General features: G+C 37.7%; 1 protein-coding gene across 2 annotated transcripts in view; it reads right to left on the minus strand.

Annotated features, from left to right (window-relative positions):
- Positions 1-12,360, minus strand: part of CHPT1 (choline phosphotransferase 1) — a 25,820-nt gene extending 13,460 nt beyond the window's left edge. Inside the window, exons 1-7 of one of the 2 annotated variants that reach the window (XM_026083924.1) lie at positions 12,330-12,360; positions 12,092-12,205; positions 7,654-7,801; positions 6,454-6,595; positions 3,372-3,456; positions 1,590-1,721; positions 1,009-1,167 (exon numbers count right to left, since the gene is read on the minus strand). In XM_026083924.1, the coding sequence (XP_025939709.1) occupies positions 1,009-1,167; positions 1,590-1,721; positions 3,372-3,456; positions 6,454-6,595; positions 7,654-7,801; positions 12,092-12,118 (693 nt within the window). In that variant the 5' untranslated portion in view covers positions 12,119-12,205; positions 12,330-12,360. The remainder of the gene's footprint in view (positions 1-1,008; positions 1,168-1,589; positions 1,722-3,371; positions 3,457-6,453; positions 6,596-7,653; positions 7,802-12,091; positions 12,206-12,329) is intronic. The other variant, XM_026083925.1, reaches the window with a different exon arrangement.

Raw genomic sequence — 12,360 nt, forward strand, 5'->3', positions numbered from 1 at the left:
TTCCTGGAGTAGCTCTGACACATCCAAACTGTACAGTGCTTAACCCACCACTCCTCTGGGCCTCACACACAGTACCATCCTAAGAATTTTTGATTGCAGTTCCCTCACTCCAGCATGTCTAAAGGACAAGGCCTCCTGAAGTAGCATCAGCAAACTGTGGGAGCTAAACTTGGCATAGTCCTGTCCCCCCGCCTGTATACATCAGCCTCTAAAGCAGACGATCCTGAAAGCTACAACATGAACAATTAGGGCAAACTATGATTTGCTCAAAAAAGTCCGTGAGTGAATTAATATACACACAGTGATGACAGCTGACTAAGAGGACCTATGAGCGAGCCAAGGTATTTTACAGTGTAGATGAAGAGCCTCAAGTTCAATCTTAAGGCTCAATCTTCTTAACAGAGCCCTCCCTCATGAACTAAGTTAGTAGTAGAGGTCACTAAGTGAACTCCTGTTTAGCTAGGAAGTCTGCACAATACCTGTTTTCAAATGCATGAAAAACTTCAGGCTGTTGCGGTGGTGGTGGGGAAGCATCAACTGACTGGATTACTGTTAGCAAATATGTAGTAGGGCAGATTTTTGTAAAGTGATGACAAAGTTTTTAAATCCAAAGGAGATAAGAGAAAATTTTATCTCATTTTAATGATAAAATAATGTTTCAGATAATTAAGCTGGAAGTCACAGCACTGTTAGTAAGGCCCTAGCTTGAGGGGCCACAGTTTTGACAGTAAAGACATAATATTGTATATAAATTATTATTTGTTATTCCTAGTAGTGAGCTAAGCAAATCTTTGAAAGTTCTAACAAGTACATTCAACAATAAAATATGTTTGCATCAGTGTCAAATATAATCTCTCTATGGAAGCCCAAGTAGTCTAGTTCAGTGTTTTGGTCATTATGAAATTGGTAACCCAACAGCAGAGCAGCACCCACTAACCTAAGCAAGCAAATCTTAAACATAGCATAGTTCTTGGCTAAGAAGTTTAGAACTGAAACAAGATTCCTCACCACTAACTTCTGTGAGATTTTAGCATTCACAAATCCAAATGTCAAGACATACAGGCAAGGATGTTTTTCAAACAGCTGCGTTGTCGATTTTTTATAGATCATAATGGCCAGTGTAATAAGTAGTCCAATATTTAGACCTGGTGAAAGAACACTTGTTCCCTGAAATACAAAGGGACAAAAGATTATTCTTAAGCTTGAATCACACCATATTGTCTAGAATTTACACTTACCGCAACTCCCACTCAATAAAAACAATTAGAATTGCTCAAAACTCAGGGAAAGTTCTTAAGCACTATGCTGATGCCATTCATATCCTTCACAGTGACATCTAATCAATTTTATAAAAAAATTCCTTGCTTGTTCCTGTTACAGAAGATATCCAATAATAGGTGTAGAGAAGACATGAAATCTCTGCTTTGGCCACTCAAAACTCAAAATATAATGAATAAATAGCACTGAAGTGTGAAATTTGTATGCTAGCATGCTTAAATGCTCAAACCTTTACAGTAATCACAAATCCCACCTTTTTTGCTAGTAACATAAATTATTCAAACCCCATTCAGATTTTTAAAGCAACTTACTGCTATTGTAGATCCATTCTTTCCAACTCCACCACCAAAAATGACATGGAAGTAATTGAAAAAAGAAAGTGCTGTTCCACACAGTATTCCAAAAACTGGCAAGAACTTCAGTTCTAAGCCTATCAAAGGGACCTCAGCAGGAAAAGCAAGAGAAAGATGTTACAAGTTAAGAATAACAGCATTTTTAAGAAGTGAATAAAAAAAGCTACTGATCCGTACTAAACAATTGTTTTATCTGACCTATTGCTTTCCTGAGAACAAGCTCAGGAGGACAGTACAGGAATTTGTTTCTTTACTAAGGAGACAATGGATTTCTTCTGGAATGTTTAAACTCCACTTTTGAGTATTTAAGTTCTGGTCTTGAAACTCAGCTAGATTTTAATGTATTTGTCCTTACAATATTTTTCAAAAAAATTTTTTTTTTTTTACTACATAATCAAAAGCTTGACACAGACTCCTGCATAACCAAGGCATAGGAGGGAGAGAAGGATAGTTCCTCATACTTCACTGGGTTACACAATCAGAATCACAGGAAACGCAAACACCATCTGCCTGCTTTGTGTTTTGGTACATATCGTTTGTATGCTGTATCTTCACATTTAGAATAGTATCCAGACAGAAACTTTAATTAAACAGTTACCTTTCAGAATCAATTGCAGTTTCAAGGAAACTTCCAAAGGCAGCAGAGGATTAAAGAAAAAAAGAAAAGTAGCAATTGAAACCATTGACTATAAGTTTTTGAATATAGATAGTTTTGAGATACAGCATAACTACCATAGATTTTAATGCTGACAAACACAAAAACAAAACCCCAATCATAATTCATTAGGGTTTAAAGTCTAATGCAGCTAACTTTGTTTTCCAAAATGAAAATAAGCTGTTGGAAAACAGAGCAGAAGTGGTTTTCGAGATGGGGGAAGAAAAACAAAGTTTAGATAAACATGTCATAATTGTCAAATAAACTAATGAATTAATCTGAATTATTGGTGGTTTATATTTAAATTAATTTGCATTGGTTATCAATACCATAGAATGGTCTCAGCTGGTTCGTGTCCTGTAACCAAACAGAACTATACATTTCTGAGTAAATAGACTAGAAAGGATCATGAAGTTAGTCTAATATACTTTTGAACCCTTCCACTTGTGTGTCTTTAAAAATCAGAATCAAAGCTAGAGATAGGGAAATGCTTCTGGACAGAAAATACTTTGTAAATATAGTTATTTACATAGTTAGAAATATGTTTAGAAGCCAGAAGGCTAGAATCAGCTCTGTCATAAATGTTAAAAGTCTAGTACATCTCAGTTGACATATAAATATGGTTTATTTAACCCCCTCCCTCCCAAAATGAAGCCCTAACTTCATCCCATGGTTTCTTTTAGATTAAAGCATTTAATCCTTAAGTTTTAAAATAAAGCATCCTGTAAGAAGTCATTTAACTGAGCAGAAATGTATGTCTTACAATAAAATATACAAAGGGAAAAAACCCACAAACTCTTTGTTAAGGCTTAAGCATGATCAGAGTATTAGTTGCAGATCATAAGTTTATATATGGCAGATGGGGTCTTTTTTCCTCTACATAGCTCTGAATTCATGCATAGGAAGTCACAGCATTTTATCAAAGGTAACTACAATGTAAATATGACCTACAGTCCATATTTGCACAATAAGCTATAACAGAAGATTAGATGACTAATAAGTGTTGATAATACTTGCACAGGATATCTTCAAATACCATAAGAAATCTGAATACTTAACAGGAGCTGAATTCTCAATGCACTTACCTTATAGTCCCATACTGCTGTTCCACCACAGGCAGATATTAAAAGGAGCATTGTTATGGCTAGCTGAACCTCAGTTACATCAACTCTAGGAAGGGAAAAAAAAGAGGGAGGGGAAGGAGATCTAGTTCAAGTAAAAGTATAGTATAAGTGTGAGGGGGATCAAAAAGTAACAGTTACTTTAAGTTACGTCCTCATGCTATGAAATGCATATAGAATATGATTTTCCTTGACTGAGGAAGATAGTCTATAGGGAAGCACACATCCTTAGTTAACATTTAAGATTACACCCATGCTCTTTATATACAGACAGCTACATATAAATTTAATATAGGAGAAAAAGCTTTAATTGTTAACTATTTGATAATTTTAAACAAATTTACAAACTTGTTGCTGTGTAATTATCAAAACAAAGTTAGAAAGTTAAGCTAAGTTCATAGTAAGTGCAATCAAATCTTTCCATTAATAGTATATCATATAACAATATGATCCATGAACAGCAGGTTGGGACAGAAGGGATTTTTAAGCCATATTAACATCTGATGTTACTGTCCACATTAAACTTTTCTTTCATCTGAAAAATAGTGGTAAAATATGCTAAGTTTTATCACATGCTTCAAACTTAGTCTTAGAAAAGCCAATATTTAAGCAGCAACTAGACAATATGCCATGTTGCTCTTTATTGCTCAAAGCCATTGGAATGGGTAGTCCTCTCTCCTTCCTCTGCTTTTCTCTTCACTCACTTGCCCTAGTAGTGGTGATACTCATAGGATGGTAAGGTGAGCCAATTCAACTTGCTAGCCTAGCTTACATTTTTATTTTCTGTCTGTTTAATGAGTTGACTCAAAGTCAAATGACAGAGTCCATGCAGGCAGAAAATGGGACTATGCTGCTGGGACTGGGCTTTCCCTCTCTACCAGGGATAAAATTTTACAGTAGCTCAGCTGCTGCTGTAGTTGCACAATAAACATGTCGTGCAAACATGTACCAAAATTTAGTATTACAACTTTCCACAGAGGCTCAGACAGTTGGTGGCACCACAGTCCATCTTCTGTACCCTTTACTAATCCAGCACAAGTCAACAGGGTTCAAAGATTTTTCTCGGTATTTTGCAGTATTCTGCATAACCTGACAGTGGCACAGTACCCAACTGCTCCAGTCCTTGCTGTGATCAGCGCTAGGACCCTCATCCATCACTTTACTTCTAGAAGTCAGAGCTGCTAGCTGAGGAACAGCATCAGTGAAAGCTTCCATCCATGTTATATATTATAGTTAGAGCAGTAAACTATTGACTTAAGCACAGAGATGAGAGTCTAGATTAAGAGAAATAAAAAGGAATAACTTAGAAGATATTTCTAAAGTTAACAAAAAAAAAAAAAAGCTTAAAACTGCAAGTCTCAAAAAAACCCCAAAAAACTGTTTTCACTAAACAGAAATAAGGTCTTAGAAAAGTTGTGTCTATTTAACTTCAAAAAGCAAACATGGAACACATGCTTAAACTTCGACACCTTTTAAACCGTTTGTGCTGTGCAGTATCACTGTATTCACAAAAAATCCATTAAGTTTTTATGAAGAAGTTTTTATGTGGTATGGGAGCTTCAGTGCCTTCCTGATATGGGGAAATCATTTTCATATTTTATGCATGAACAAAAGGCACAGAAAAGCAATCATTTGTTCAAAATCCCAAAGCTCACAGCACAGTCCATTTCCTTTCATGTAGTCTACTGTCTTAGGCACAGAAATTATTCTCTTTGATCCATCACTCTAAAACATCTATTCTTGTCTACCAGACAAGATGTCCTTAATAATAATTAAAAAAAAAAAATAGAGGATGGGTAAGCAGGTAGAACAGTTACAGTTTGTGTGGTGAAATGCATTATCAGCAAGTAAAAAGAGCTCTTAGCATCACAACAGAGACAGCTTTCTTTTGAGACAGTATGCATGGATAGCTGATTGCTAGCCTGTATGCCCAGTGATACTCAGATTTGCTAAAGGGCTTGTTACAGGTCAGAGCTAGATAGTAAACAGGTGATTTAAACTTGACTAGAATTATCTGAGGAATAGCTTTCATATATCACATTTCCTTTTTTTTTTTTTTTGCCAAGAAAGTCACTGACCTTCCCCAGTCATCTGGCTGAGAAATTTACAGTTGTAAACTGGAGTCATAAGCAAGACCCTATTCTTTCTATTTTCAGAAATCATTACTAAAGTGCAGCTCATTGTTTAAACACAGTAAAAGACCATGGCTAGGCACCACCACAGCTGTGGGAGGGTTCAGCATTCCCCATCCTATTAAGGGTTAAATTGAAACAGTTATCTTCCATACAAATGTCAATGACTCCTTCCACTACAATTTGGGGAGAACAGACTACATTTCTACCAAGTCATGAATGGCATCACAGGAATCAATACAACTGTCATCTAACACAAAACCTAAAGGACATCAAAGGCAACATGAGCTAGATTAAAAACAAAGCCCCCAAATAAACCTGGGGTAATTCAACATGCACTAGGCACAGCTTGTGCAATTCCTTGCCAAAGGATGTGATAGATATGAAGAGTTTGTTCAAAGGAAGATTGAGCATGGTCATGGAAGAGAAATCCATTATCAGGGGAATTTCTCTAAAAAGGCATGTGGTTCAGATTCCCCTGAGCTGAAACTGGTGGCTGGGAGACTACGTAGGGAGGTATAGTAGATGCTTGCTCTGTTCTTACTCCTACACAGAGCACTTGTTTACAGTCCCTGTGGGCAAGACAGAGCTTCAGTCTGAGCCTGCATGGTGCTTGTATAGGTTCTGTGAATAATTCTGCAGACAAAAAAGCCAAAATACATGGAAATGAAGCTTATGTAGCTAAAATCAGTTGCTAAAAGAACAAGTCCTGTACTCAGTATAATGCAGAGTTTTAAAGTCCTTACCAGGTAGGACACAAGTCTGCTGGAGTTAGGGGGAAGGAGGAGAGAGGAGGAGGAAGGGGAAGAAGGGGAGGAGGAGAAGAAAGCAGGAAAAAACAAGAAGAAAGGGAAATCAAGCAGCTAGTAGTCTCCAAGATTAAGTCACATGTAGTTCTAAAGATACCTACTTACTTTCCAAACTTTAACATGCCTGATACATATGTCTGCCAGTGAGCAGAATAGAACATGAACAGTCCCACAAAACAACAGAAAAACAACCAGTCAGGATTTGTTCCTAGTCGGATTGCTATGCAGGATCCCAGGACAACAAAAACTGAAAAGTAAAAATGAACATGTTAGTCAAATACCCTCTTTGCTTGCAGTTAAGAGAAATAAAATTACAAGGCATTCTCCATCACTGTAACAAAGTAATTACATTACTGCTATTTTACTCAGTAGCTAACACCAGAGACAGTTCTGGCAGGAGAGACCAAAACACTGGACTCCTTTTCTTCCAAGTGAGGGCCCCAGTTTCAAGCCCACAGTGGTCATTCCCTCTTCTCCTGGCCCTGGGACTTTATGTTCTTTGCTACCCAGGGGCCCAGCTCAGCTCATCTAGACACTGGTAGTTAGCACTTCTCCAGGAACTGTGGATGCAAAGAACATACTGACTCCCAGGGCAAATGCTTCAGCCATTAAGCTATTATAGAAGCATAAGTATTGCCATCGACAGCAGTTGAGTTTTGGAAAGGAAAACTGAGTGAGGCTTACTTTTCAGGGGCTCTAAATCAAAATTTTTTTTAAATCATTCTTCTAAGGAACATAAATCATCCTCCTCCTCCTAACTGCGTGGTGGGCTGCCCTATTATCAAGCTGATGTTTTTGTCACCTGGATCCTAAAGTGGAACCCTTAACTTCACATGTGGAAATATCAGTCTTTTAGGTACCTGAATCCTTTAGTAGGTATCACCTGTACCCTGCTGCAGAACACATGCTACAGAGAGTAAAAGCCTGCCTAGAGATTCTTTACTGGTCTTTTTGTTCACAGTTCTGCTCATTTAAAGAACTTCATATTTCTTCATCTAGAAGTAAGAGCAGAGCGCATGTTACCCAACATCTGCCAAAGCAGCTGTTTAAACATCCTCCCTGATACTGGTCACGGATACGAAGGTCAGGGCAGGCCAGGTTGCAGTGACCAGGAGATAGTGGAGTTACCCTAAAGAAAAGGGAACAAGGCAACCTGCTCTAGCCGACCCTGCTCTGAGTAGGGGGTTGGACTAGATGGTCTCCAGAGGTCCCTTCCAACCTCAACTATGCTGCGATTCAGCAGCTCCTCTTGACAACAGGCAACTTCTCTTAAAACTAGGATGGGTAACAGTAGGTTAAGGCTACCTGTGGAAATAGAGTCGCAACCATGATCAAAGAGCTCTCCTAGAGGAGAGCTACTGTTTGTTCTTCTGGCTTGCTTCCCATCAATGGCATCCAGAGACTGGTAGATAAAAAGTCCTAATGCACCCAGGATGTATGTCCAAAAAGGTGCCTGAAAGAGATTCATATAAAGTGTCACTAGGCAGTTCCCAATTTCTTATCCAATAATCTATTTCATTAAAGGTAAAATATCTTTTATCACAGAATTAAACTACATTGTGCTATGTGGCATGTAGTTAAAGGACAAACCAAATTCTGTATGCTATTCTCTAAATAAATTGTAGTAGCTTATATAATGAATTACTCCAGATACACCAGTGAAAGAGGTCCTTCTTTAATTTTATTAAACTTAGCCTCACTTCTGCATCAAGACTGAGTTATTCTTCCATCTTAACACTGAAGTATTTCTATAGTTATTTGTATTCCTCATACTGAAAAATGTTATAAGAACAAAATTAATCTTTAAAAAAGAAAATGATAGTAAAGCACTTAAGATTCTTAGCAGTTTGTGACAGATGCTTAGGCAATTTTCTCAGATTTTTAATGTACAGATATAAAAAAAATTACATTTTACTAAATAAAGACTTCAGCTCTGAGGGAAGGAGATTTTTCCAACATACAAAAATTGACTACATATGTACTTTGGAAAAGAGTCTGAAGAATTTAAGCTATTCACTAAATATGAAGGAGCAACTGTCTAGTTAATGTAGACTAGCTATTAGAGTTGCAAAACAAGCTGTGAGTTATAGTAATGCTGGTCTTCAGGTCCAAAGGAACTGTCCCACAGTAGTATCTTTTAAAAACATTCATTTCATACACAAAGCCAGAATGTCTTTGCCCAGGAAGTAGTTTTTACTAAAAAATTACTTAAACTTCTTGCACAAAGTACAGGTCACATTTTTGTCTCAAGTGGATTACAGCTGTATTATTAATATTAGTCTTTAGAACTGCTGTTCATGAAGAGAGCAAAGTTAGGTATAAATGCTGGAAGCAGCTTGCAAGTAAATATGTGAACAGACATAGGCAGTCACAAAGCTTAAGTCTGTTCCACTCCCAGGTAATGGCCTGCAGCTGTGGCTTTAGACCTTTGCAATCCCTCTCTTGCAGTGCAAATAGGCCATATGATGATGTTTATTTCCTAAGTCTAGTAAAAGCTATTAAGTATATTTAGACAACAGATCAAATCTCAGTGAGTCTATAAGCGAGAACACACTTAGAAATCCATGCAACTTGTCCACACGCACATAAACCCAGTGTCACTATTGGGAAAAAGGAAAAATGACAGCTGCAAATCAGTTGTGATACTTCATATGAAGGGACAGGAGATCTTTCAAGGCAGCAGTGAGAATATAAGTGAGGTGAGCTGCTTCCCCAGCCCTTTTGTCTTCTCATTGTTATACTCACTGACTTGATTTAGAAAAAAAGTTACACCTCAAATTAGATCAAAAACCAGATTCTTCCCAAGAACCACCACGCCTAAGGAAAGTTCAAGTCTGAGCCTAAAAAATAGTAATAGCTTTTCTGTTGTTATTTAAGACTTTTTCATGTATTGAAGGGTGGCTGATAGACTATGTTATCCCCTAATTTTGTGCTTTTAATATGGAAACAATATTGTCATCAATTCTATGATATTCCAATTATCCATTATTTGGATGATTTTATTAATAAAACATTCTGTCATTTAAAGTCAAATTGTATGCTGCTTTGCCTAGCTTTGAAGCAACAGACATTCAAAGTAGTAGGGACTCCAGCTATAAGTCTAGATTTGCAAGTACATAGAGACCTAGAAAACTTATCAAGATTCTTCAGAACTGGCAAGGCCATCTCTTCCCTTAACCCAAGGAAGCGAAGAAAAGCTGCAAGCCTACAGATAATGACTATGAGTAAATACTTTCATTCCAGCTGACATTCAAGATATTGATGTCAMAAAAAAAAAAAAAAAAGGCAAAGAAATCACACAGTGGAAATCCACCCCAAGTGATTACAGCAATACGTGTTTGTTGTTTACCAATGGAATTAGTCAAGTTATTTAGGTTTCTTCTCCCTTGATAGTTGAGTTAAACTGGAAGGAATTTTATTTTGAGAGGAAGGGGTTAAACCAAGAAAAAGGGAATAAGTTCTTAACCTTCATTTAGAAAAATTTTATCTCCCCCTAATGAAGGGGGAAAAGGCAGAACCTATCAACAACAGGAGGAGTCTATTGCCACACTTAATTTGTGAACCACAGAGAGCTATGTGCAGGAAGAAAGAGCTCAAGGGCCTTAATGGGCACAGGCTCTCTTTGGCATGTTCTGCATGGAGGCAGAGGCTACCTGCACCATTCTTGCTCTAGATGTTTCCAGAATATACAACTATCAGCCATAAGCCAGACATTTCAGGACATAAAATAACAGTTAGGACCCTGTTGAAGCCAAGATCAATCATTTTACTTGTGACATAATCCACATATTGAAGCTACCACAGTAGCTCTAGTGACTTTTTCAGAATAACTTTGTTATGCTGTGAATATTTGTTATTCTCAGCCAAACCTGCTCCTCAGACTTATGAATTAAGCCTTATGAGCAGAAAACTAAGAGAAAACAACAGTTTCACTGTAGTACTATAATAATTTTAGAGGTACTTCCTATTTTATCACTGATATCACTTTGAAATGCCACAAAGTTAATTCGCAATATTTTGTGAGGTAGAGTTACTGTGACATACTTCTACAAATTATGAAAAGCTAGCTTTAGAGATCTATTCAACTTGTCTTGCCAGTCCCTCAATTTTAGAAAATATTCAGGCCACATCTGGCAATTATGTCCAGGCCACCACTGGTATTTCATTTGCATTAAATCCCCTCTTTTTGCTATCATCTACCTATAACTGAATAGATTTTAGCATGCTTTCTAAAGTCATCTGGTTCTGCGTATCATTGACAAAAGTAATATGCTCGCAGCCTTCCTTAACCTCTCTGTATTCCTCCACACAGTGTCACACAGATCACCAATTAAGTAAAACGCCAGTGCGTGGGCAGGTTCTTATTTCTGACTGGATCATCTCCATAATTGAAACACTCGTCAGTAACAGAAGCCTGTTATGTCACTTTTTTCATCATTAGCTCTAATGCTTCTAATTCCTCCTCACTCTTGTGGCTGTATATTTGGTATTATCATGATCTTTTGAAATGAAATTTCCATGAAATACAGCTCAATTCTAATCAATACCAAAGGTTTCCACGTTGGTTACTGCAGTCAGTTTATCGAAGTTTCTGTAACACCATAGTACATGATATAAGTATTCTTCTTCAAGGTAATGTTATTTAAGTTTATTTTATCTCAAAACAAGTGTGACACGTTAAATGTAAAAACAAGCCAGCTTTAAATATCAGACCTCCATTAGATCTTAAAAGCATTTTTGACAAAACAATGGCTTTTGTCTGGTTGCGAGTTATAGTATGAGTTTTATCATTAAGTCTACTGACTCGGTTCTGTTTGTGTTAGTTCCTGCTGGGACAAATCAAAGCAATGGTGTCCCCTTGGACTCCAAAACGAGAACGCTCTGCTCCTTGACAACCTGAAAAGAAGGGGAGAGTCTTCATCCTCCTTCCATGGAAAGAGAGGGAGAGTTTTCATCCTTCTCCCAGTGCCTATTATCTGTATGTGCTAACACCTCTAATGGATATATCTGTATTCCCACACCTGCGAAGAGGGGAAGAAGATTCATTAAGAACATAAGAACAGGTGTCTGAACTGCTTGAGGGATTAGAAACAGAATCTGGAGCATTTCGCCCCTACGCTATCAGTTCAAATCTAACTAGTAATAGCCAAAAGTAATTTGTTATCAACTACACTTTTAACAGCTTGAATGATCTAGTTTTTATTGGTAAAACACAGTTTTCCAAATCTCAAAAAGTGCACAAGGGTTTCCCAAGCTCCTAATACTTTCTACTATCCACCCTCTCAGAACAGATACAGCTGCCTTCTCCTCCTCCTTCTTCTCACATGCCTGCCTCTCCATCCAGGGATGTCCCTCCCAGCTTCCCACGCTGGGCCCAAGCAGTTTGTAAATTAGAGAGGTGGGAGCATTTGAGAATGCTGACATGGCTGACAGACTCAGCAGAAGGTCATTTGGAGGTTCCCAATAATCATCAGCTCTTCACTGATGAGGTGTTTATTACCTCTGCCCAAAGTTACATCCTGTCCAAGCAAATATATTATCTGGCCAGAGCTAGATGCTATTCTAATGGAACTAGAGGGGAACACAAATCCTGTAAAAGACTGCTTCTCGGCTTCAATTAAAAAGGACGTATGAAAGACTATAGAGCCCTAGAATCCTGTCAAATGCAAGTTTTGTACAGGTTAGGTCATCTACCACTTTAGAGGGTGTCACATCTATGTTTAGAGATGCCAAGACAACTTGCATATAGTGTTTGACAGATGTGTGGCATGCCTCTCCTTCAGGAGAAAGTGTAGGTTGAACAGGGGTCCTTATTCTTCTGTTCTTGTGAGTCCGTAACACAGAAAACCACAGACAGCTGCAAGAGATGAGATACCCTCCTAAGATCACTTACCATTTATTTCAAGAAAAGTTCAAGCCCAGAGAGTTCAACAGCCCAAGCTTATGCTATGTTTAAAGATTTGGGCCTCTCCATTACTCACCATATTTATCATGATCTAATTCTCTCAGTCT

This window comes from Apteryx rowi, unplaced genomic scaffold, assembly GCF_003343035.1.
Source record: "Apteryx rowi isolate R43461 unplaced genomic scaffold, aptRow1 scaffold_62, whole genome shotgun sequence".
Taxonomy (NCBI): Eukaryota; Metazoa; Chordata; class Aves; order Apterygiformes; family Apterygidae; genus Apteryx; species Apteryx rowi.